This window comes from Hemicordylus capensis, chromosome 6 (assembly GCF_027244095.1).
Source record: "Hemicordylus capensis ecotype Gifberg chromosome 6, rHemCap1.1.pri, whole genome shotgun sequence".
Classification (NCBI taxonomy): Eukaryota; Metazoa; Chordata; class Lepidosauria; order Squamata; family Cordylidae; genus Hemicordylus; species Hemicordylus capensis.
The window spans coordinates 98848469-98874298 of record NC_069662.1 but is presented as its reverse complement, the minus strand read 5'-3'; the positions used below and the strand labels follow the sequence as shown (position 1 = coordinate 98874298).

Genomic DNA, 25830 nt, shown 5'->3' with positions numbered 1-25830 from the left:
GAGAGGGGGGGGGAGCGGTGGGGGTTGTGTGTGGGGAAAGTGGAGAATACCAAGCATGGGATCCGGCTGCATGATACATAATCATGGGATTGTGCATCAGTGCACATAAATTAATTTCTAGTTTAATCTTCAATTCAGTCTACCTGAGGTGGTTTAATACATGCACCAATGGGTTTAGTCATGACAAGCCGTCTCCTAGGGCCTTGTTCTGATTTTAAACTATTGTTACCTCACTTGCTCCAGGTAGGGGTTGGGGAGAGAGAGAGAGAGAGAGAGAGAGAGAGAGAGTGTGTGTGTGTGTGTGTGTGTGTGTGTGTGTGTGTGTGTGTGTGTGTGTGTGTGTGTAAGCTACTATGTGTGTACTTGTGCTTTTATTCAGGTTGGGGTAATTAGCTCCCTTGATCCAGTGTTTCAATTTGAGGCTCAAACAGCCCAACGTAGGAGAAAGGGATTGAGAGCAGAAGCAGGTTCTCTGTTGGGAGAGGCTGTGGCAGCAAGCTCAGAATCATGGTCTCAGAAGCAGCTTGATAGGAAGCACATTCTGATAACTGAGCATTCCCACTGAACTGGGGGAGACAGAGCACTTTTTATAGGGGTTTGTCTAAAATTAGTGCTTCCTTCTAGGATGTACATGAGTGACTCAGCAGAGGGGAACCCTCCCTTCTGCAGGTGAACTTCCCCCCTGATCTAGCCCGATGCCTGGCAGAACTGTCTGATCCAGTGCAGACCCAGTCTATTTCTTAGCAGTATCAGATGTACATTTGGGCTGAGACTTCTGACCGGCAAGTCATTTATTCTTAGCATGGACAAAGAGAAGGAGTGGGGGAAGCAGGCTGTCTGCTAACACCAGGGATTGTGAAAAATTGCTTTTCTCAGTCAAGCTTACCTCTCAGGTCTGTCATGGGTATAAAAGAAATACTGTAAACTTGCATAATGTACAGGAAGGGGCAATGAAATGCTGAATAAAACAAAACAGTTTTACAATTTTGCTGTAAAAGAATCTGGATTCAAGAACTGTGCATGCCAAAGTCAGGAAGTGCCTTGGGAGAGTAAAATCAGTTCCACCTTCAAAATGAAGGTGTTGGCAAGCAAGATAGTGTGGAAATCTGAAGCTAGAGTTGGTTCTGTACAAGACTTGAGCATCTATAGTCCTCAAGCACATTTGAGGGTACATTGCAACAGAAGGAAGAAATCCAAATTAAAATTAAGTGGTGTTTTTTATTTCAGTCTCTGCTCACCCTGAACCAGCTCTGTCCATTTTTGTTGATTACTCTCTCTGATACTTCTGTGCATGGCTGTCCGGGCTTTTGCTGGGCGCAGGGTGGAAATAGTTTGCAGGGGGGGCCCATGATGAATCAATACTGTTGTTTCTCTGCCAGAACTCGGAGTCTCTGTCACTGTGAAGATGTGGGGTAGAAGATTTTCTGGAAATTTTCCCAATGCTTTATTTTTCTATGGAGAAAAAATCAATTTCTAAAACTTTATTGGCTGACACCTAGACTAGCACTGCACTTACGCAGCAGTGAGAGTTCCTAACTACTTCTGCACTGATGCTTGATAAGAGGAAGGGGTGATTTTTACTAATCTCCCCTTCTCTCTGAAGCCCTTGTGCATCACTGAAATGTCTCAGGAACATGTTTTGGTGATGTACTATGGACTTCAGAGGTAAGCGGGGAGGTTGGTTAAAATTGCCCCTTTCACTGCTCAAGCAACAGCATAGCACTGCTCTGCAACTTGTACTGCATCATGTGCATAATGCTCTTCTGGATGTCTTTTTCAGAAAATTTATTAGTAACAATGAATGGATGCCAATGCAATATTAGCAAGTTCAGCTATTTCAAAATTGTAATTAATGTTTTTCAGGTGATTAACTCTAGGAAATGTGTGAGAGGGTACATATGTTCTGTTGATTTGTCATGTATTCCAACAAAAAGAATTTCTTTCCACATCAAGCTTTGAATTTGTTTCTGTATAACAATTAAAGCACATAGCTTTAAGCTGCCCCCCCCCCATATTTCAGTTCAGCTACTTGAAACCTTTTTAGGATACAGTGTGAGAAATTAATATTCTTTTACTATATGAATAGGTCAAATAACATGCCAAATCAGATCACCACTTATTTAGGAAATCAGGAAAACTTGTATAGTTGTTTTTTTTTTTAAAGAAATGATGCTGATTTTATGCAAATGAGAAAAGCCTTGCATGGGAATTTTTTCTAGAGAACTTTCCAATTCAGATTTTTCTAGAAAACCCACACCTCTGGCCCTTGGTGACTATTCCCATAGCCCTACCTCTATGTAACATTTTAACAACATTTAACGTTTTAATACACTGTGATTAGAAATAAAGTTCAGAAGCATGCTGCTTTGCTTTCTTGAAAAGTTGAGCAATGAAGGAAGTGCTTGGAGCAGATGATGGGCATTTAGCTGTTTTTGGAAGTAATATCCTCCAGGCTCATTATCATGTAGATCATATGCGTAGTCTATGATGAAAATGTATTAGAACCATTTATACTGTATTAATGATCTCTAGATAACAGAATGTGCAAGTGATCAAGGCCTGGGGAGGTGCTTAATTGAAAAATAAAAGCCTGCATACCATCACAGCATGAGTTCTATCTTCAGATCGGTAGTAAATGATTAATTTCTTGCCTCCTTGGCAATAGTTGTCTGTATGGACAAGGTACATGTTAGCTACGACAGTCAAGGTTTTATATATATAAAAATAAAAATTTATTTCAGTCATGCCCATGTTCAATGCACAAAGCTAACAAGAATGCTCAGCTAAATCACCTCCCCAAAAGATTTTGATAAGCCAGATTCTACACCAAGGAAGGCTTGCTTCTGGGACCAGTGTTCCCTCTAACAGGGATTACCAGATGTTGTTCACTACAACTCCCAGCATCCCCAGCTGCAAAGGCCTTTGGCTGGGGATTGTGGGAGCTGTAGTCAACAAGATCTGGGAATCCTTGTTAGCGGGAAAAACTGTCTGAGACCTGTATAAATTATGCACATGAAAAACATTTGTGTCTATTTTATTTTGTGTGACCTTTTACAAAGTAAAAGGCAAAAAATGGCACTCTGAAATGTTGCTTCTTGCCATTGGAAATCTGTTCAACTTTCTGCCCGATCCACCACCAACATCTGCTTCTAAGATTTCACTGTGCATTGCCTTTGTGATTTAAGCCAGTCTGCAACTTTGAGAGATACTAGCTTACTTAAAACAAACAAACAAAAAATCCTGAAAGCTGAAGTTTTGACTGCTGACTTCTCAATTCTGTGCTTAAGTTGGATGGCTGTGAAATACATATGACCTTGCTTGTTCCTAATATTGCATCTCATTGACTCTGTTCTTATGTAGAACATTCAGTGCTTTATCATGTTGTGTTTTTACAGAGTGCAGTTCTTTCTCTCCACCAACTACTGTAATCCTTCTTATCCTCTTGTGCTTTGAGGCTCTTCTCTTTCTCATCTTCACATCTGTCATGTTTGGAACACAGGTACACTCCATCTGCACTGATGAAACGGTGAGTGCTCCCTGGTCTCTTGTAGTTTTTGGTTCTTTGTTTTTGATCATCACTAGGTTTTCGCTTCCTTGCCCTAGTCTGTAGGGATCAAGTGACAAGCACGTTACAGGTAGGTCTGTAGAGGTGTGAGAGGAGAAAATATGGCATTTACATGGCAATTTTGAAATGTATGTAATAAGTAGTAGTTGGAATTGCAGTGTTCCTTTTGCACAACAGACTCTGAAATGTTCATTGCTGGTGTCATTCCAAAATCCTAATTTGTACTCTCTACGGTTGTTCATGCCTTTACATGGTTACATGCAAGGATGATGGGAGAAATGTGCTAGAAAATATTTTTTTAATGTAAATAAAGCTTAAATTTACCGGTGGACAATCTCTGCATCACCAGATATATATAAAAAGCAAACCTGTGCTAACAAACACTGACACATTGGAGTCCTTCCGTTAGAGAAAAGAAACCTTTAGGTTCAACCCTATATATAGTTTGATCTAGTGGTGGGTTTTAAATTGACACTTTCGTTTGTGCCATGTTTCTGCCCTTTTAAAAGGGAAATTTGAGGTGGTATTGTGATGTGATGTTGAGTTATCCAAAGACACTTTCTGAGGTGTAATGAAGTATTCTTTCATTACCTCTGTTTATATTTTGGCTGGGGAATGTGTATGTTGCCAAGTGTGCAGAGAGGCTGGCATGGCTCTTTCCCCTTCTTCCTTGGCTTTTGCTCAAGTAGAAAATTCAACTTGTCTGAGGTGGCTTCTGGAGACACCCCCCCCCCACACACACACAGAGGGAAGGAAGGAAGACCTGAACTAATGAAACAAGTAGGCCTTACCCTGTGATTCATCAAGCAAGATGAGCTAGCAAAATAAGCTAGCTTATCTTGCTTCATGAATCACAGGGTAAGGCCTACTTGTTTCACTGCTTGATCTTCATTCAAGAATGAAGATATGAAGATAGTGCAGCTATGAATAGCAGCATATTTGTGATTTTTGATTATGTTTGTCCTTTTTGGATGACTTTTGTTAGCAGCCTCTGCATTTTGTTGTAAACTGCCCAGAGACGCAAGTTTTGGGCGGTATAAAAATAAATAAAATAAAGGACTCTCCTGCTAATGATACCAAATGTTTAATCAGTCAATGTTGTCTTGTGCCTGGGAAGGAGGTGCTGGGTTCGTTAGAATAAATTGTTTTGTATCAATGGCTCTCCTTTGCTACAGTTTCATAATTTACCACTCCCCCTCCCATATAACTAAGGCTGCAGTCCTATGCACACTTACTTGAAATAAGCTCAGAAGACAATGGGATTTCCTGTTTATATTAACTTGGAAGTATCCTGACTGTCAAAGGAATCCTGACTGCCAAAAGCTAGAAGTGTCAAATGAATATCAGCATCTTAGATTGGGATGAGAGAGATCAGAGGATTAATTCACTGCTCTATACTTGTAGAAGGTTGAGATTCAGTTCATTACACATGAATTACTCCTTATATCACTCAGGTGTTGCCATACTTGCCAGAAAGTGGTTTACAGTTCTTTCCTCCTTTGTGCTTTCTGTATCCTTCGTACTAATGGGTTTCTTCTGCGCCTGTGCAGATGGTCTTGAAATATTCAAAGCTTTTTCTCAGCATTTTTGGCAGTAGCCCCACCTACTTTGGGGGTCTCATATACGCATGGTTCACTTTCCCTTCAGTTCTTCGTTGACCACCATGTTGGCAGTTTCGTTTCAGTTAGATTTTTTTCAGTCAGTGCAGAAAAAAGGAAGCTTCTTCAGTTAAGTTCCTTCTTCCCATTGTTCTCCTACTTTGTTCCATCTAATCTTTCTCTTTGGGTGCTCTACTTTTAGATTTCACTTTTTATCCCCCCCCCCCTCACCTTGTTCTCTCCACCCTCGTTGAGGGTCTGGCTCTTACTAGTCTTGTCCTATGGCCAGAAAGGTCACTTTTAAATAGTGTTTGGCATGTTCTGCCAAATTTCCATCTATTGGGCAGACACCAACAATGCCTTCTTTGTTTAGCTGAAGGCCATGTTGTTGGTTTTTTGTGTGCATTGCCTAAAATATACTAAGCAAGCAATTCACGCAAACATCAACACACTTGCTAGAAAGTGGTTTAAAGTTCTTTCCTTTTGGGGGGCCTTTCATATTGTTTCAAGACTTCTGTTCTGAGACAAACATAATTAGCCTTGCTGGATTTAAAAACATCATGCTGTTTCTGGAAGTGGCCAGCCAGATGCCATTGGGGAGCCATATCTTTCCCCCATTCCCAACATCTAGTATTTAGAGAGATCGTGGGAGAGGAGCATGCGAAGATGGCACTTCAGATGAGGGCAAAATGTGCACAGCCATACTCCTCCCTCACATGTTTGAGAGTGCTGTTGGATGCATCGTTCAAACTGGCCCTCTGTTTCTGAATATGGAGGTTCTTTTTACTCTCATGACTCATAACCATCCTTCATATTTATAGCTTATTCTAAATGGACTTGTCCAGCTTTCTTTAAAAGCCATCTAAGCCAGAGGCCGTCACAATATCCTGTAGTAGTGAATTCGACTAGTTAACTATGTGTTGTATAAAATACTACTTCTCTTTCCCCGTTCTAACCTGCCCCTGATTAGTTTCATTGTATGACTTCAAAATGTAGATTTATGAAAGCAGAAATCTTTCGATCCACTTTGTTTACCATGTATAATCTCATAATCTTCTACCATGGATTTCTCCTGTTCCCCAAGTGTCTTCTAAACTAAAACATTCCTAACTCTGTAGCCTTTTCTCATAGGGAATGTGCTCCAATACTTCAGTTATCTTGGTTGCCCTTGGTCAGGAGTTTTTCCAGTGCTGTGATACTGCTTTTGAGATGAGACAACTAGACTTGTGCACAATATTTGAAATATAGCTGCACAATAGAGTTATCTAAAGGCATTATTATACTGAAATTTTATTTTCAGTTTCTATCCTAATGTCAAAGGGGTTTGTTTGTGACTTTACACTGTGTTGATGATATTTTCAGTAATCTGTCTACCGCAACCTCACATTTTTCTTTCCTGGATAGTCACTAGTAATTTGGATGCCATCCATGGCTGACATTCTTCTCAGGGCTGCGAAATCAGAAGTAGCCCTGGGTAGCAAGCATGAATTGTTCTTTTGCTAAGCAGGGTTCACCCTGGTTTCCGTTTGAATGAGAGACCACATGTGAGCACTGTAAGATATTCCCCCCCCGCCCCAGGCTACTCTAGGAAGACCATCTGCATGCTTGCATGCAGAAGGTTCCATGTTCCCTCCCTGGCATCTCCAAGGTAGGGCTGAGAGAGACTCCTGCCTACAACCTTGGAGAAGCCACTGCCAGTCTATGTAGATAATACTGAGTTAGATGGACCATTGGTCTGACTCGGTATATGGCATGTTCCTATGAGATGCTAACAGATTGGAGCCCCAGCAGTGGTGGTGTGACAGGGAGGATGCTATTTCCACTGTTCTCTCCACCTCACAGTCCCAGCAGTGCCAAGTAATGGAGAGGGTGCAATTTTCACTGCTGCACAGCCCTCAGGAATGGATTCCTGGAAGTAAACACTCCATCTGGAGGAGGGAGAACGGGAGAGAGCAGTGAAAATTGCATCCTCTTCTCCCCACCCCACCCCCCGCTGCTGCCACTGGGGTTGTGGGGAAGGACTGGAGTGCAGTTAAGCTGCAGTCTGTTTGCATCTCCACAGGACTACTTCCGTTTTTGTAGCTCCGCGGAGGACATCAGCCAGCATGTTAGGACTTCTTGTGACAAGCATCACTTTGCACTTTCTTATATGGACTCCCATTTATCATTTTGTTGCCTGTTCACTCAGTTTAGAGAGATCTTTCTGAAGTTCTACAGTTGGATTTCACCATCATGAATAACCCTTTTTCCATCCATAAACTTGGCTACTATACTGCTTGTCCTGAGCTCCAGGCCACTTTTGTGGCTATAATCTCAACACAGATCCTGCTTACTTCCTTGCATTGTGAAAACTGCCCATTTACTCCTCTCTTGTGCCTCCTGTTCTTTTAACCAGTTTTGATCCATATGATGACTTGGTCCTCTTATCCCATGACTGCTATGATTATTCAACAGTGCTTAATGACAAATTTTGTCAAAAACTTTTTTAAAGAATCAAAGTATGTATATAGTGACTTGCTAAATCACCTCTACCTATGTATTTGTTGACTTTCACAAAGAATTCTAAGCAGGTCTTATTCTCTATGTGTTTAATAAAGTTTTCTACTAATTTAATTTGGAATCAGGGTTGTCCTGGTCAAATATATTTTCCCCCCATCTCATAATGCCTTTCAGAATTTTGATGGGGATGGGATGTCTGCAGTATTCTATTACAGACAGTCCTCAACTTCAGATGCTCCAAGTTAAATGAATGTCACTGAAAACGTTTGTTAATTGCCAGCTTGTTTCAACTTCATAACACTTGTGGAAGGGCAGGTTCTGCTAGATGGCTGCTGGTGTGTAGGCTGGAGGAGGCAGCGGTGACCATGACTTGCAGACTCCCATTATTGAGACTGCTAGTCCTGGCAGCTGCTGCTGGGTCTGAGGCTGTGGGAGGATTGACTGGCTTGCCCATTCACGAGGCTTCCCCTGCCACTACTTGCACTCCTCCTTTGTGCTCAGCTGCTATGCTGTGACGATGAGAGGGAGAGAGCCCAGTCCATGCACTGCTTCTTGCCTACCCTCCTTATTTCCTTTCTAATCATTACCCAGGAGGAGGAGACAGAGGCAAGCTACCCAGTTGGCTCCCTTCCTTTCACAGAAAAGTGAGGAGGAACTAGGAAGAGATTGGGATGGGAGTGGGTGGCAAGTATGAACAACTTCTTATTCTCTACTATCAACCTATCTGCTGCAGGTCTGTCTGAGATATCACTAGCTTTGACAGCAGCAGGAAAATAATAGGGTATCTAGCCTTCGTTTAGGAACCCACCACCATTTAGAGCATTGTTTGCTATGGGAAAATAGGTCCCTAATTAAGACATTTTGACTTGAGGAGTTTTCAGGAACCAGTTGTGTTGTAACTGAGGACATTCCTGTGTTCTGGATTTGATATTTTTACTCCTTCCTCCAGTACTAGTTCCTGTGATTGAAATTTTTATTCTAGGATTTTAAAGTGTATACTCATTGTCTGTCATATAGAGATCAGTAATGTGAACTACTCTGTCTCTTCTGTATTTTTGAGTGTAGGTGTGAAAGATTAGCCTTGAGAAATGACTGGAGAATGGAACAGTTTTCTGAAATAGCCAGCATCAAATATATATATGTATATGTATATAACTCCATATGCTTGTTGGGTTCTTTATTATTAGCCATGGTTTGAATCCCTTGAATGAAAACGCTAACACCAAAGCAGTTAACTAACTGGAAACCTATTATCGGAAGGGTCTATATTTGCTCTCCCTGTAATCTTTACTAAACCAATGTGATTCCTTTCTTGTCCGTTGACATGCTGACACTTTATCCTCCAACTCTTTTCCCTGCTTGACAGCTTATGCTTTGATAATCGGAAGTTTCAATAGAATTTCAGAAGCCATGCTGAAGCCGGGGCCTTTCATGAACTTATTTGTGAAGAACCTGGCAGTTATTGGAAGAGGGAATAATATTGAGATGTTTTCATTGTAACCCGTTTGCATACGGTTTACTATGAAATATGACTGCCACATCAAGTGCTTCTTTAGATAAGGGCTGTGTGGCATGACATGGTACGGATTTGTTTAAACTTTATTAATGAGTTGCTACAAGCTTGGGTTCCCCCCCATCCTTTCCCTATAATAATAATAATAATAATAATAATAATAATAATAATATTATTATTATTATTATTATTATTATTATTATTATTATTATTTATGAGGGAAGTGTTCAGGAAATGAACCTGGTTATTTTCCTGCTCCAGCCATTTGATAAAGGATAGTCAAGAGGGATCCTTTCCCCCCGAAACCAGAACTATAAAAATAAGTTCCTGACTGAAAATGTCATATTTCTGTTTTCAGGGAATAGAACAGTTGAAAAAAGAAGAGAGAAGATGGGCTAAAAAAACAAAATGGATGAACATGAAAGCAGTATTTGGCCATCCGTTCTCTATAGTTTGGCTTAGCCCATTTGCTACTCCAGACCAAGGAAAAGCAGACCCATACCAGTATGTGGTCTAAGAATTCTTGAACAGCATTTCCACTAAAACAAAACCACATTTATAGCACTACCGTTATCTTACATGAATGTTTCAAATGAAAAGGCAAAATCTTTTTTTAAAATGCCTATTAAATGGCTGATCATTGCAGAGAAAAGAGAAGAAAAAGCCCTGTATTCTGAAAACTTTTGGTAATTCTTCCTGGTGGCTGATGCTTTTTCTTTTCCTTTTTTTTTTTTTTTAAACCTGTTAACTTTACTGGCCTTTTTGTTTTTGTTTTTCTGTCTGCTTTCTCTATGCCATAACTAATGTAAAGAGAAACCTTTTTTCTTTGTGCCCACTTATTTGGATTAAGTAATCTTTATACTGTGGTTGACATCCGAGTGACAGTCTGTGCCAATGGTGCCATCTTCTCACACAGGCTATAAGTATTTTTGATGGTAGATGATGCTCTTAGTGGGCAGTAAGTCTCTTGTTTGTGGTGTGTGTGCCCCCTCCCCCGATCCCCGAATTTAAGCCTCATTTACTAAAAATGGAATGATGGAAGACAAAAGTATGGTACTGCAAGAGGGCCACTTGCTAATGAAATTGCTTAGCATTAGTGTTTAAAACACATTGCCAACATTATTGTACTTTGGATGCTGCCAGCTACAGAGAGAATTCAACCTTTTCTTTCATTGTTTGGTTCTGTACCTTCCCTGATTAGTGGGGAATGTTTTCTTCCTAGGTTAAATGATGGACAGTCTTTTGTGAATGTATGTGTGGATTTTAATGCCTTATTGCTGGAGAGAAGGAAGAAACCTTGATTTAAATATGTAGGATAGCAAGGTTATGTCTGTCTTGGTTTAGGAAAACAAACAATTTGTGAGATGTTCATTGAACAGTGTTCCTATTTAGAAGAGGCTTGCAGGCCCAATAAATACCTAAGCACAGAAAGTTTGTGTAGATATGTCAGCATTGTCTTTTTTTTAATGTCACCATCTTTTTATAGCTCTGTAAATGTTTATTCTCCTTTATATTTATACATATTATATATTTTACATTGGGGAAATGTCAAGTGTTAAAGGATTGTGCATGCCTTCTGTCATGACTACGTGGATGGCAAATTGTGTGTGTAGTAAGAACCAGGAAACAGGGAGGTATGTAGAGGGCATGATTCTGTTTGAAACAAAAGCGGGTAAAACAGAACACCCAACTAATGGAGTCAATAACTTTTGTACCTAGGCAGGGATTTTGTTGTATATTTTGGATCAAAGGGGGCGGGGGGCAATTAGTATTAACTCTGATGGTTCATGTCAGTAGTTACCACACAAAAACCCCTACAAAGTAGACCTACATATAAGCTATGTTTCTGAATTTTTTCTTTTGACTGAATCAAAGCCATGGGGTGGGAGGGAAGTCAGTGGAGAAGGATAATGGATCTGTCTCTTTTGAAAATAATGTGAATGCTGCATCTTTTCAATTCTGTCAATGCTTCCATATGGAAAACAAATGCAATAAACCTTTTCTGAACACTGTTTCTGTGTCTTTTTTTAAAAAAAAACCCTTTATATTCCACTTGCAGCCAAAGTGTTAGGACGACAAACATTAAATAGTGGTTTTAAAATTATGAAAATTGTTTAAAATCAATAGTATAGTGTTGACTGTTCTGTCCTCTTGTAAATCAGTTATCAGTGACTGTGTGTCCAGTGAGTAAACAGACATGTCTGTAACAGAATCTCCATTGTTTTCCTGCTTCTCCAATTGTGTTTAAAGCATCTTTGTTGCTATAGGAATGCACACAGTAGATTAACTGACCTCGCTGTGTGCTTAAATAGGAAAGATTTTTTTGGAAGAAATATGTCTTTATTAATTGCATGCTTTTTAATAGTTGAGAAAATAGGGAATGTTGTTTCCTCTCTCAGCCTGATCCTATACAGTACATGTTTGCATGGAAGAGCCTGAGCTTGATGAAACGTACTTCAAAGTGACTGTGCATAGGAGTGAATCCTTTGTTAATCTTTTCATCAATGGTTTATTTTTGATATGAGATTTGGCATACCCCCCAATTGCAGCTTCCCAGGGCACACTAGTAAATTACATCCTTTTTCTGCAACTATATTGAAAAAAGTAATACAAGAAGTGACCTTGAAAGTTTTCCCAGGATATGGTGAGTTATAATCAACAAGTCAGCATTCACAAGTACTGCAGGTTCCTACACCAAAAATCTATTGAAAAAGAGTTAACTTATGCCAACACGAAGTGATTGTGTGAGTAGTCCCTGATTCTTTGTTGCAGGATGTTTTATTTCTTTTGTAACTAAGCTTTTGTTGCACCATCTCATACTGGCTTGTCCCAGAATATTTTGGAACCTTTGTAGTGGAATAAAAGTAACTAGGCTTTTGTATATGTACACATATCATTGGGTGTGAAGTTCATCTAACCAGGGGTTCCCATGCTGTGGCATGCCAGATGTTGCGGAGCTACCATTATCCCCAGCCACAATAAATTGTAGCAGGGAATGGTGAGCTCTTAGCAACAGGTACCACAGACTGAGAATCCCTGATCTAATCTGATGAATCGTCACCCTGCCCACACAGACTTCCCCTGCAGTTAAAGCAAAAAAACTAGTAGCTAATCAGGTACCTAACTTGATTAAATTCACTTATTGATGTACCTTTTAATGTTTGGTTAGTCTGAAAGGCTTTAGATTGTATATTGTCTTTTTTATGGTCCTTGAATCACTTCTAATGTTTATAGTTATATCTTCCTTTGTCTTGCAAAATATTGAAATTATTATTTTATACTTTTGTTACAGTCTGACCTATCACTGAAAATGACATTAATTAATTTATTAAATGAATTTAAATTGGCTGAGTGTTGTGTACTTGTGCTCAAAATGTACAGTACTTGCCAAATATATTGGATAAAGGAAGAGAGAAACCTATTTTTAAAGTTAGTTCACTGACAGCTATTTCACTTAAATACAATTAGAATCTTTGTACAAATGAAATAGGAATACAGTACAAAACCCTTATCCTCAAAGTTATAGTTAGTGCTTTCCATTTCGTAGTAGATAAATTTGATTGTTCTTCCATATCATAACTAGCTGCAAATACAATTGCCAGATATTCCCCCGACTGGCACTCTTAAATAACTCTTTGCCTGGGGTAAATTGTCTCTCTATGACACTACAGCAGTTGACCCTGTGGCCTTTATGTCACAATGGGAGAGGGTGGACTACAGCAGTACCATGGAGAGGAGGAAGCGAAACTTGCTAGTGTTGGAAGAAGCTGTTCTCATCAATAGTGTTATGTTAAGGTCCCTTTGTGGACCATCACATCTCTGGTGTAAATCAAGTATTTAAGCTGTGTATCATTTCCCACACAATACTCTTTCCATGATGTATATTTGTTCTTCTGGACTTATCTGCTATATTGAATGAGCACAGGGAACTCTATCATGTGGCATCATACCACTGGGAGAGTCTGCAGTGTCCACTTGCATGATGGGAGAAAATCTACTCCCCTGCTTTCCCCAGTCTTCTGATCTGATGTGGATGTGTTGCACAAACCCACATGGCCATGTGGCAGTATCAGCTGTGAGGATTGTTCTCATTCTTCATCCCTGCCCCCCTCAGTTCCCCTTTTTGTGTGACCAGCCTCAGGCTCAGTCCTTTTGGCCCTATCCAGATATCTAGATTTTTGAAATCAAATGTTGACAGCGCTATTTCAAAAGGATCTATTTGCACAAACATAGGCTTTTAGAGACTTTAAACCTTTAGTCAGTTGAGTATACGGTTATTAGGAAATCTCACACTTTTTATAGAATGCTTCTATTCTGCTAAATAGTCCATAACTCCACCAAACTCTATGGACAGTCTTCTACAATATCCCCCCCCCCCCCCGAGATAATCTGTGCTCTCAGATACTTAAAAAGAAAAATGAGACTCGTTGCATAGGGCATGTACTTCTTTTTGGTTTCACTGCACATTTTGTGTTTTGCTGTCCTGATTGTCATTTTGTTTGTTTCATGTCCATATATGTTGTTTGTTTCCTTCTTCTTCTTCTCTGCTCCCCCCGCCCCACTACACTCATGTGGATTTGACCCCATACCTTCATCCACCTATAAAGTAGATCCTGGGAGGTAGTGGAAGGGAGAGTCCTTGAGCCAGGATGGTGACGTAGCAAGGTCAAACAAACCAGAAGAAATTAACAATCTAAATAGAAAAAGGGGGGCTCCAGGAATGGAGGAAGAAATGAGACAGTGTAAGGTTCAGAAAAATATATGCCTCTTTAGTGAGGTATAAGGCAGGGCTGCAACATTCCATTATTTAAATAGTTGGATTGATTTTTTTTAAAATGATCATTTAAAGGTACCCTAATTGAGTAGGTAGATTTTTGTTTTTGTTTTTGCCAAAAGTGTTAATTTTTAATAGAAATATTTAGGAAAGCAATGGATTACAGACACCATTGTAGAGGTATTCTCTCTCACGCCACAAGAGCTACTAGTCCTGATGCCTATTGGCTATCTCCAAGCCCAGAGGCAGGAGGCCTCTGAGCCATTTTTGGAGGGGTGGTATATAGATCAGATACCAGTTGCAGGGGAGCAACAGCAGGAGAAGTAGCATGCCTTCATCTCTTGCTGCGGGGCTTCTCAGAGGCATCAGGTGGGCCACTGTGGGAAACAGGATGCTAGATATGTCTTTGGCAGAGGTGCACTTAGGTAATTTTTGGAGCCTGGACCTAATGGCCTTTGGAGCCCCCCCCCCCGCAAGTTAAGCATCATCGGGGTGCACCAAGGTAATTTGGCTGCCCAGCCATGAGGGCCCACCCTCCTTTGCAGGGCCCACCCTGCTAATGCTCCATTAAAAAAAAAAAGTCTTACCATGGCCAAGGGTTGGCTGCAGGGGTGGGGGGAGCGGAGCAGTCCCTCTCCCCGCTCCCTCGGCAGTGGTGGGTGGGAGCAGGAAAGACGCTGGCCCCATCCATTTCGGCCAACGTCTTTAAGCAACTGTAAAGTTTGCCTGCGCAGGTTAGAGATAGTCGCAAGCCCATGATGTCACAGGCTTGCGACAATCACAGCTGTGCAGGCATGCCTCGCAGTTGCTGAAAGAGGCCTGAACGGATGGGTTTAGCATCGTTCCTGCTCACCCCACTGCCGCTGGGGGAGGGAGGCAAGAAGGGGAAAGGACTGCTCCACTCTCCCCCACCCCGCAGCCACCCCTCTGCCACAGTAAGACTTTTATTTTAAAAGTGGAGCTTTGGCGGGGTGGCTCAGCTGCCGGAAGGCCCCAGCCATTTGGAGGCTCCCCCAGACCTTGGAGGGCTCGACCGCGTCCCCAAGGTCCGGGGGTTAGTGTACCTCTGGGCCTTGGGCCTGATTCAGCAGGGCTGTTCTTATGTTCTTAGGAAATTCATCTTCTAAAATACTGCCTTTTGCAAGATGTATATGTATATAATCTAAAACCAGAATGCTTCCCCGCCACCAGAACTGACTTGAATATGCAGATTTAGGAAAGCCTAATTTAAGGAAAAAAACGTGTCTAATTCTATTTATTTGTATTATCCCACTTTTCTTCCAAGGAGCCCAGAGCAGTGTACGTGGTTATGTTCATCCTCATAACCACCCTGTGAGGCAGGTTAGGCTGAGAGATAAGCAACTGGCCCAGAGTCACCCAGTGAGTTTCATGGCTGGATGGGGTTTTGAACTTGGGCCGCCCCTGTCCTAGTCCAACACTCTAACCTCTACACTGGCTCCTAATTATTAAAGATAATTAGCTAATATATTTAATCATGTGGCTGCTCTAACAAGAGTTTTTTTGCAGGGGAGAAAATCCAGTAGAGTGCTGAGCAGGAACGGCAGCAGGCAGATCATGGGAAGACTATCAGATTCTGTCACCTCCTTTATATAGGGATCAGCAGCAGGTCATACAAACTTCAGATATATTCAAGAAGTTAGTTTGCTTGAGATTAAGAATGCGGGATCTGGGCAAACCTCTCTATGGTACATGTGTATTTTCCCTTGAATGGTGTGTCGAAGCTGCAATTTTACATTAGTGTGCTGAACATGTGCTTTCGGTTTTCTTGATAGAGTCACTTTGAGTCGCTGTTCTTGCTTTTTATTATTTATGGCTGGAGTATGTTCTGATCATTTTTCCCCCCTTAGAAAGCTTCACATCCCACAAAAGGCCTTAAACATGTTTGTGATGTTCTAGCACATAGGTGGAGAGTGCAGTACTGCCAATGCCGTGGTGTTAATTGTCTGTGATTAATAAATCCAAACTATTTTGTCTTCTACAGGGCATAGAGCGGCTTAAAAACCAGGAGCCAACTTGGGAAAAAGTCACTGGCTGGGAAGGGATGAAACTGGCTTTCGGGGGTGAATTTTCACTGCGGTGGTGCAGTCCTTTTTCAGACCTGTGTTGCAAGGAGACTCCACCAGCTGGTACTGCAACAGTTTCTCCATCCGAGATGATGGTTGAGGAAGCTTTTGATCAGTTTTCTGATCAAGAGGTGGTTGTGCAAGTGTGTTAAATGAATAATATAAAGTGCCCTTTAAAAATGCCTATACTGTGGAATCTGTGCACTTGAGACTTTGCTTTAAGGGACCATGATGCATGAAACCATTGAGGCTCTACTCTTCCTCTAGCCAAGGACTGCACTAAACGAAAGCAATGCAACTACATTGACATGGTTCTACTGATAATGGTTTAATTGAGCTTCCATAACTATCTCATGAAAATGTGAGTGTCTAGTTCAAAGTTAACAATTTCTAAAAATATGCAATAAGTACATTGTCTCAAAAGAAAAATCATTATGCTTAGCATAACTTCTACTGGTCCATTTGGTGTGGGGCAGTTGTCTCATAATAATTCTCTTGGCCAGGAGATTTGAATTTGTACTTGAACCAAGTACAACTGAGGCCCAGCAATATGACTTTGGGGAATTAGTGAAAACCTGGTTTCTATTCCAGCTCAATTCATATTGGGAATCCTTTTATTCAGCTAAACAGCCCCTCAGGGAGTATTAATGTATTTTTATAATGTATGTATAATTAATTCATTTTGTCATGAATAATGGACTTATTTTAAGCAGAAGAACTACTGTGTGATGCACACTGAGGTGTGATGGACGTTTAGCAAAACCAGCATTTACTATCATGTTTTATTATTAAAGATAGGGAGTAATCAATGATAAGATTCTATAATGTTCTGGGAATGGCCAACTAAAGCTAAATCTGGGATGCTAATCTTTTAACTGTTTGACTTTGATCCTTTGGACTTGCTTCTTACAAGTAAGTCCCATTTGATCCTGATTGTTTTCAGCAAGTCTACCAAACGAGTACAGGATTATTAGAATCTGTAAAACTCTAACTCCGAAACAGTGTTGCTATATTGTGTTTGTAGCCTGGGTTAAAAGGTTGAGGATTGCAACATGTATTTTTGAAAAATTTCATCACTATGAAATGGCTAGTTGCTTGTATGCGAAAGCCATGAGTGCCTCTGTGTATCTCAGAAAGGGACCAATTAACTTAAAAGGATACTGTGTGTCTTTAAAGTGTCACAGACGGAGAATATTATATTAGGAGTATTTTAGGACCCAATGAATGACCTCAAAACAGATGCTGCAGCATTGGAGAAACTAGGCAGGCATCAGCCCGATCAGTAAACTTGATGGGAGACCGTCTAAGAGTGGAATGTTTAAAAAAACATTCTTAAGAACATTTCTGGTAGCAACCCATTAAAGAGGAACTAAGTTGAATGTTGAACTAATATTGAGTGTCAAGAAGACATTTTCCTGCCTTACACTGCTATCCGTTGAGGAAGCATCCACAAACTCATTTGGCACATTGACTGCCACTGTGAAATAAGAGAAATAAAAGAAAATCTTTGTCAGGTCTGATAGATGATGTCATTATGGCCTGGATCCAGAAAACCGTGTGACTCTCTCTGCATGCCTAAAGAGGCTTTCAGTTTGTTTTTCTTTATTTTTTAAAAAAATCAGCTTCCACTCTCCATGCTGCATGGCAAACCACTTTTGAAACTGAAGTGGGTTTCAAGAGCAGTTTGTGATACAGCATGAGGGGCAGGGGAAATCTTGCATTCAAAGTTCTTGTATTTAGTTCCACTGGGTGCAACTAAAGTATGTCTTTGGATCCTAGCCTATAATATTTGGATCCTAGCCTAGAATCTCCCAAGGTTCTCACTTTGCGGGGCTAAGAAACACACACAGTGCATATTTCTATAAGGGAAAAAGTCCCTAGGTTTGTCAGATAACTTGGAAAGTGTGTATACTCTTAAACTCCTCCTAAAGGTGGAGATCAGTTGGCCGCTCCTGCCCATTCACCCCCCTGATCCTTTTGCCAGTCCTCCTGCCCTGCCTCCAGTAATATGTCCCGCAGCAGGTGTTAGAAGCAGGTAGACAAAGGGGGCGAATGGATGGGAGCAGGTGTACCTACCTCATTTCCTGCTTTAGCAGAGAGTTTAAAGGCAAATACTTGTTCTCCAACTTGCAGTCTTCCAGCCCCAAGTGAAATATATGTTTGGGTATAAAGCAGGATATAATTTTAGAAGGAAGATGGAGCTGAAGTTATATCCTTCGGGGAAGGAAAAGTTTATTTTTCAAAGGTAGCTTTATAAATTGAAACTAATACAAATTTAGTTATTTAAAAGGTAGATTTCCAAATATGTTTCTGAATAAATACCATGGTGGGGGGGCCTGCCTAATTAAAAGCACAGGGGGAAAGGTGAGGGCCAGTACAAAGCACTCCAAAGACTATTAACATTTTGTCCCTATTGAGTATGGTATATGTTGTTCAGATAGCATTTATTAAATGCAGAATCTTCACGGGCTGAATTGAGTTAATTTGGTTTACTACAAGTATTTTTATTTTTATTTTTGCAAGATTCCCGCTACACAGCAAAATTTGCAACTCTGCTTTGGGGGTTATATTTGGGATTTGCATATCTATCTCTCTATCTCTGAAACAAGCTATTCGTATAGATTGTTCACAGTGTGTTGATGTCTGTCCATGTTTTACAAATACAATGTCAAATGGATGGGTTGTAGAGCAACATGCTCTTACTTGGTTTCCTGTCTCATATATGCTAGCTGTACTAAGGGGCATAATCGCATTCAGTACAATAATACATGTTTTTCTGCTAGGAGGATCCCCACTGACTTCAATATGGAGCTCATTGACACAAGCAGTGGCCAGAGTTTAAATTTTATTGGCCTAATAGCCCTATCCTGTGTGCGGGGAGGAGGATAAATCAAGCAATTTAGTGTTATATGAAGCTTTATTAGGAATTGCTTCGTGTAAAGTGTTCCAAAATGCAACCTAAGTGCTAATTACTCTTACTATTTTTACTTTATTATTCACATGGGGAAACAGTATTGATTTTTTTTTTTTTTAACCTCAAAATTGCCTTTTGAAATTGACCTACATTTGTGTGCTTCCTGGAAAAACATGGTCTCTGTTACTGTACTGAAAAGCCAAGCACCTTTTTAGCACTCAAATGTGCTGAATAAATTTTGAATAAATAATAGTGAATGTTACCTAATGTGGCTAAATTGTGAAAGAGCAAATCTGCCTTTAAACTCAGAGAAAATTGCCTCTCGATTGACAGGATTGTAACATTGACATTGCTTGTATGAAGGCAAGGAAAGAGACCAGTTCTTCTGTTTTTCTGGCATATGTCTGTAAATTACAGCGATGCAACTGTCACCCTCTTCCATCTTTATATGGCTGGAGGTTTTCTCTTCACCTTTCATCACTTTTTCTATGGCTAGTGGGGGGGAAAGGGCAATAGAATGGAAGACAAGAAAAAACTGAAATTCTGTTCAAACATGTTTACAGAAAGTATCTCTCTGACACTGAATAAAAGTGCCTTATGAGGTCCAGATTATTTTGTAAAACTTTATCTAGCAGACCGAGACCAAATGATTTTGCAGAATACCAAGATTAATCTGCTGTTAACCAAAGCTCTTAATTTTTCCTTCTTCCCAAAGGTTTCGACACTGTTGTGCTCTTTTTCAGAGAGTCTTTTAGGTGGGGCCTTAGATACCTCAAACCAAATAGCCTCTTTGTCTGGGGTCCAGTGTTTACATTACTAGGTAACTTGCTAACTACTGTGAGTAGCCCCGTTGAAGCTGATAGAACAGCCTGCCCATTAAAAGTTCCATAAGTATTTGCGTAGGCAGGACTTTGGATGGATGGTTTCAGGCAAGGAGATGCTCTCATGTTTGAAGCTCGTTGTGCAATCATGGTGTTGTGCAACCAGCCAGGCTCTGTTTTGTTTCAAACAAATAATATGTCTTAAATTTAAAAAAAAAATTGATATTTTGAAAGTGTGGTAAGCTGGGATGCCTCTGCTCAAAGGCTTTAAAAATGATGGGCTGGGGCCTAGCATACTATAAAATACTATATTTTTATGAGCAGTTTCAGTGCTGCATAGCAGCCTGTTCTATGCAATTAAAGGGTGTATGCATTTTAAAATCTTGGTTTTCTATTTTTGCTCTTTGTATCTCATGTTCTGACTTAAACTGAGTAACGGTACTTATTAAAGAATCAATATTTTAATCTCAGACTTGTCTTATGTTTCCAGTGGCTGTAAAGCTCCTGAGGTAACCTTTCTCTAATGTATTTTGGAGCACAAGCTCAATTTCATCCTCTCCAGTCTTTTCCAAGCACATCCAGATGTTACACAGGGCTGCATGAGACCAATAGGACATCTGGTTTAAGCTCCTGCTCCTTCTGGAGGAGGCCCATTGCCCCGCTGCAGATCAAGGCACATAATCCAACTCGTAAGAGAAAAGGAAAAATGTGTGCAGAAAGTGCAACACAGGGATATTTCTCCTAATGATCCCTCAAACAAGTTCCATGCACTACATGGAAAGATAAGACTCACTCCCAGGTCATTAGTTAATCTAAGGCAGGGAGAATTATTTATTTGATTTGATTTGTATACTGCCCTTCCAAGATGGCTCAGGGTGGTCAGCAATGCCTTGCCAACCTTCTCATAAGGCAGACACTAGACATCTATTGAAAGCAGTGGTGTAGCGATGTTGAGGGAGGCCCTGAGGTAAGATTTTGGGCAGTCACCACCTGCCACTCACGCCACACTCCCCCTACTTCCCTCTGCTGACTGACACAGTCTAATGATGCCATTATGCCAGCCCCAAGCCATTTGCTTTGAGGTCCATTTGCATTTTCAGACCCTAGCCCAGGAGAGTAGGTTCTTGTACAGCCAGCCTTCTAGTTACAGCCCTGCAGTTCCTCCAGGCCCCCCTGAGGCAATGAGCTGTGGGCCATGGCACCTAGAGAGGGCCAAACATATGGGTCTTCTGATTTCCTCACACAGATAAGCCAGTGCAGGCCTCCTCCTCACAGCCTTTTATTTTTAGGCACGAGCTCTCTTGCCTCCTAGGCCCCTTGAGGTCACAACCACAGGTCATGACACTGAGAGTGGCCAGAAGTATGGATCCTTATTTTGTTTTCCCCACACAGGCCAAAGTAGGCCTCCCCATTTTAGCCTTGGCAAACTCATAAAAGTAAAGTGGGGGAAAAGGAATGGTGGTTTAATGAGTCATGATTTTTACTCATAAATACAACTTTCTTATTCCTTGGTACTTTTCCAGACCACAGAACCTACAATAATATTTCACTTCTGTGGAGTGAAGTGGTGAGCCCCACACCCCAAATATTGTGCCCTGTGTGACAGCATAACTTACTGAGAATGTGTGTTGTTAAGAAAAATTAACATTTCAAACCCTACACTAATGAGAATCCATGCTTCAACATCTCGATTCTCATTTCAGCTGAACAGACACACTGTGACTGACCTGAAGGCTATCATGACAGGTCTGGTAACTGGTCAATTGCATTCTACAGGCAAAACTTCCACAATTTGACACATCTTTTGATTGTCAGCTATCCTTGGGCACACACTTCTTGTATACATACAACACCTAAGTCTTCTGTCGGTCCAAGCCAAACACGGAGGACAGTCGTTCCACTTGTGAATGTGGTTGCATCTGTCAGACTGGCTTGTTGTGTATCATAGTGCCTACACAGATCAACCCTGTTTGAAGTGGTTTTTCTCCCAATTGACTTAACATGAGGATGGGATAGAGACCACCTCAACATAGGAGTAGGAGGAGAGCTGGTCTTGTGGTAGCAAGCATGACTTGTCCCCTTAGCTAAGCAGGGTCCACCCTGGTTGCATATGAAAGGGAGACTAGAAGTGTGAGCACTGTAAGATATTCCCATTAGGGGATGGAGCTGCTCTGGGAAGAGCATCTAGGTTCCAAGTTCCCTCCCTGGCATCTCCAAGATAGGGCTGAGAGAGATTCCTGCCTGCAACCTTGGAGAAGCAGCTGCCAGTCTGTGTAGACAATGCTGAGCTAGATAGACTAATGGTCTGACTCAGTATATGGCAGCTTCCTATGTTCCTATGTCATATTTCTGTTAATAGTATAAATATAACTGGTGAGGGGCAATACTTGTGGATATATTGTGTACCAAAATGCAGGCAAGATTATGACAAAAAGGGCATAGCTGAGAGTGCAGTGGTTTGCTTGATTACACACATTTATGCAGCCATGGGTGGAAATCTATCTCAGAATCCGAACTAGAGTGTTAACGCCAGCATACTCGTAGGCTCTCCTCAGGTAGCTATGTTCAGAACCAGAAAGTCACACTCTAGTACTGTACAGAACTTACCCATCATAACTCTGGCTTCAGAACCTGTTACAAAGTGCAGAAAACTGACACATTGACCCCTTTTGACTGGCATGAATATATGACACATTCACATATTCTTTCAAATTTTGGTGAAAATTACTGATATAGTCTGTTCAGGCATGTCTAGGAAGGCAATCCTTTATTGGTTTCATAATACTTTGAGCAGCAGTAATCATCTTTATTATGAAAAGTATGATGCTGAATGTTTAGTATACTAGTTTACAGCACAACAATAACAAAACCCAGAAAATTTGTGTGAAATATGCTTTTGCAAAGTTACTTGGTGGAAACCTATATTCCTGAGATAAAAGCAGAGCTAAATAAAATTCTGTACCAAGAAAAGCAGAATACAGTACTGCCATCTTTACATTATGTAGATGTACATATTTTACTCTGGTTTTGCTAAATCTAGGGTGTCAGGGGAAAGCTACCGATGGTAGCTTCTTCTTTGACCACTGGAACTCCAGCTCAGTCCTGAATGGCTTCCGGGAATTCATTTCCAAGCTCATTTTTACAGACATAAAGGCTATAAATGAAGGGTATAATCCATTTTCGTGCAAGTGCAGTCATGATACCAATATACCCACACATGAGCCTCAATGTGTAATGTCTGGAGAGCTGCATTGTATGATTAGCGTTCAAGGGTGGGGAAGGAAGGGTGAGCACAGGAAGATGGATACATCCTTTGCTTAAAAACAACAACTAGATGCTTGAAAGCTAGATCCTTTGCTTAATAGCAACATCCATTTTTGTGCAGAATCAGAGAATATTTATTTTATTATTTATTCATTCATTCAATTTCTATACCACCCTTCCAAAAATGGCTCAGGGTAGTTTACACAGAGAAATAATGAATAAATAAGATGGATCCCTGTCCCCAAAGGGCTCACAATCTAAAAAGAAACATAAGACAGACACCAGCAACAGTCACTGGAGGTACTGTGCTGGGGGTGGATAGGGCCAGTTACTCTCTCCCTGCTAAATAAAGAGAATCACCATGTTAAAAGGTGTCTCTTTGCCAAGTTAGCAGGGTGAAGAATACACATAGCCCTGAGTAAAATTATACAGTACAGTGTACCAAATGCTATAAGGCAGATGTAGGCAGAAGATAAACTGGGATCTACTGGTGGATAGCGATCTATGGGTGATTTGCAATAGATTAGCAAGGATTTCTGATTCTGTTTCACAATAGCAACAAGTACAAGAGTCTCACCTTCCCTAAATACTAACATTCCATTTTTTTACACAACTCTTAAATATTATAGTGTCTGAAACATGCAGCTTACATCAGTGACGGAAATAGCATTTCTAGGCGTTGTTTCTGATTCTATTACCGATGTAGCATGTTTCAAACACTATCTGCATGATTTAAGGGGTTTGTAGAAATATGACTGTATAGTAGGAGATGTTCTCTAGCCAGTGGGTTATATAATAACTTTAAAGTTTGCTTTATGGCTACAGTCATTTAAAAAAGTGATGATGAGACAGAATCAATCTGATCTGCTCAACTATTGGGCCAGCACCAACCAGATGAAGTTGAACAGAGGCAAATGTGAAGGTCTGCATTTGAGTAAGAAAACCCAAATGTACAAATATCGGGTGAGTGGCAGATGGCTTGTCATCAGTATACGTGAAAGGGATCTGGGTGTCTTAGTGGACAATCAGCTGACTATGAGCCAGGAGTGTGAAGTAGCTGCCAAAAAAAAAAGTGGATACAATTCTAGGCTGAATTAAGAGAGGCCCAGAATTCAAGTCATGCAAAGTAACCATTCCATTCTATTCTGCACTGGTCAGATTCATGTGGAGTAATCCTTCCAGTTTGGAGCCCTGCATTTTAAGAAGGAAGATGATTAAACTGGAACAGGTGCAAAGGCAGGAAACCACAATGATGAGAGGTCTGGAAACCCAGTCCTATGAGGAAAGGTTGAAGGGGCAGGGTATGTTTAGCCTGGAGAAGAGAAGACCAAGCAGGGTGGTGGTGGATAGAATAGTCTACTTCAACTAGACAAAGGGACTGTCATGTAGAAAGAGATTTGTTCTCCACGGGGCTAGAACCAATGAGTTGAAATGACAAGGAAGCAGATTTAGGCTAGCCGTGAGGGAGAGTTTCCTAACTGTGTTTGGTGGTAGAACAGTCTGCCTGATGCCGTGGTGGGCTCTGCTTTTGCTGGAGGTTTTCAAACAGAGGCTGGGCAGCTATCTGTTAAAGATGCTAACTAAGCACCACTTTTAAAAGTGGTGATTCTCTTATATTTAGCAGGGGGAGAGCAACTGGCCCTGTCCAACCCCAGCACAGCATTTCTCCAGTGGCTGTTGCTGGTATCTGCTGAATGCTTTTTTTTAGATTGTGAGCCCTTTGGGGACAGGGGACCATCTTTATTATTTATTATTTATTTTTCTATGTAAACTGCTTTGAGAACTTTGGTTGAAAGATGGTATATCGATCTTTGTAGCAGCAGCAGCTTCCTGCACTGAACAAGGGGTTGGACCCTCAGACCTCCAGGGCCCTTTCCAACTCTAAACTTCTATAATTCTAATTAAAACAACAACAACAACAACAACAACAACAACACCCAAAACCGATCAGTTAAGTATGTTGACCTCTGCTGTATGCACTAAATATAGCTTTGTAATATATTGTATATCCTACTTTGCTCTATGGATGATAAGCAAGCAAGCAAAAAATGGCAGCAGGCAAAGCTTTCATTACATCATCCAAAGGACAAGAAAGAGCCAATGTTGCTAGCATTATGAAAAGCTCAGAATTGCTTACAAAAGAAAAATGGAGCCAGCTTTCCCCTCACAATCATCTACAATGTGCTTAATCACCATAAGCTGTCAAATCTATATGCGTGCAAGAGCAAATTTCAATAATCTATTAAATCCACATTAGCTTGGAATGTGCTATAACCCTAAGCCATTGAAACTCTTCGTGTTAACATGTATGTCTCTTATGTTTTGGTCCACAGTCAAGGCTGCAGGCAGTATCAGCAAGGCTAATTCATAGCACACATCCCTGCTGACACCTTGTGATGGCATTTGGGAATACGCCTATTCAGTGATGTTAATAACCTTTTCCACAGTTATTCCTTTCACTTGGTTGGAGTTCAGTTTGGCCACTATCTTTTTCAGTCCAGCTTTTCTTGGTGTACAGATTATTTTGGATTTAAAGATCCTTCCAGGTGCTATATCCCTAGAAGGAAAAAATATATGCATATTACTACTTATAAAACAACGCTTACTGCACTTGATTCTCTAAAGGCAAAGGGTAGTATCTGGATTAAGTTGGTCATGACTGAGCCTCACTGAAATTATTCAGATTTAAGTTAGTCATGACTAACATGTCTCATTGATTTAAATGGTGCTTAGTCATGACTGACTAGTCTGGATTCTGCCCAGACTCGCTATCCAAATCCATGTTAAGGTGCACATGC

At 40.8% G+C, this 25830-nt stretch overlaps 2 protein-coding genes across 6 annotated transcripts in view; one reads left to right on the top strand and one right to left on the bottom strand.

The window, feature by feature from the left end:
* The window catches only part of ZDHHC3 (zinc finger DHHC-type palmitoyltransferase 3), a 94801-nt gene extending 74563 nt beyond the window's left edge, over window positions 1-20238 (top strand). For 4 of the 5 annotated variants that reach the window (XM_053260325.1, XM_053260323.1, XM_053260322.1 and 1 more), the window contains exons 6-7: window positions 3396-3526; window positions 15952-20238. In XM_053260325.1, coding sequence (XP_053116300.1) covers window positions 3396-3526; window positions 15952-16185 — 365 coding nt within the window. In that variant the 3' untranslated portion in view covers window positions 16186-20238. Of the gene's footprint in view, window positions 1-3395; window positions 3527-9533; window positions 11188-15951 lie in introns of those variants that run through there. The other variant, XM_053260326.1, reaches the window with a different exon arrangement.
* Window positions 20239-22532: 2294 nt separating this feature from the next.
* The window catches only part of TGM4 (transglutaminase 4), an 89999-nt gene continuing 86701 nt past the window's right edge, over window positions 22533-25830 (bottom strand). Inside the window, exon 15 of the mRNA XM_053264695.1 lies at window positions 22533-25589. Within this exon, the coding sequence (XP_053120670.1) occupies window positions 25448-25589 (142 nt within the window). The 3' untranslated portion in view covers window positions 22533-25447. The remainder of the gene's footprint in view (window positions 25590-25830) is intronic.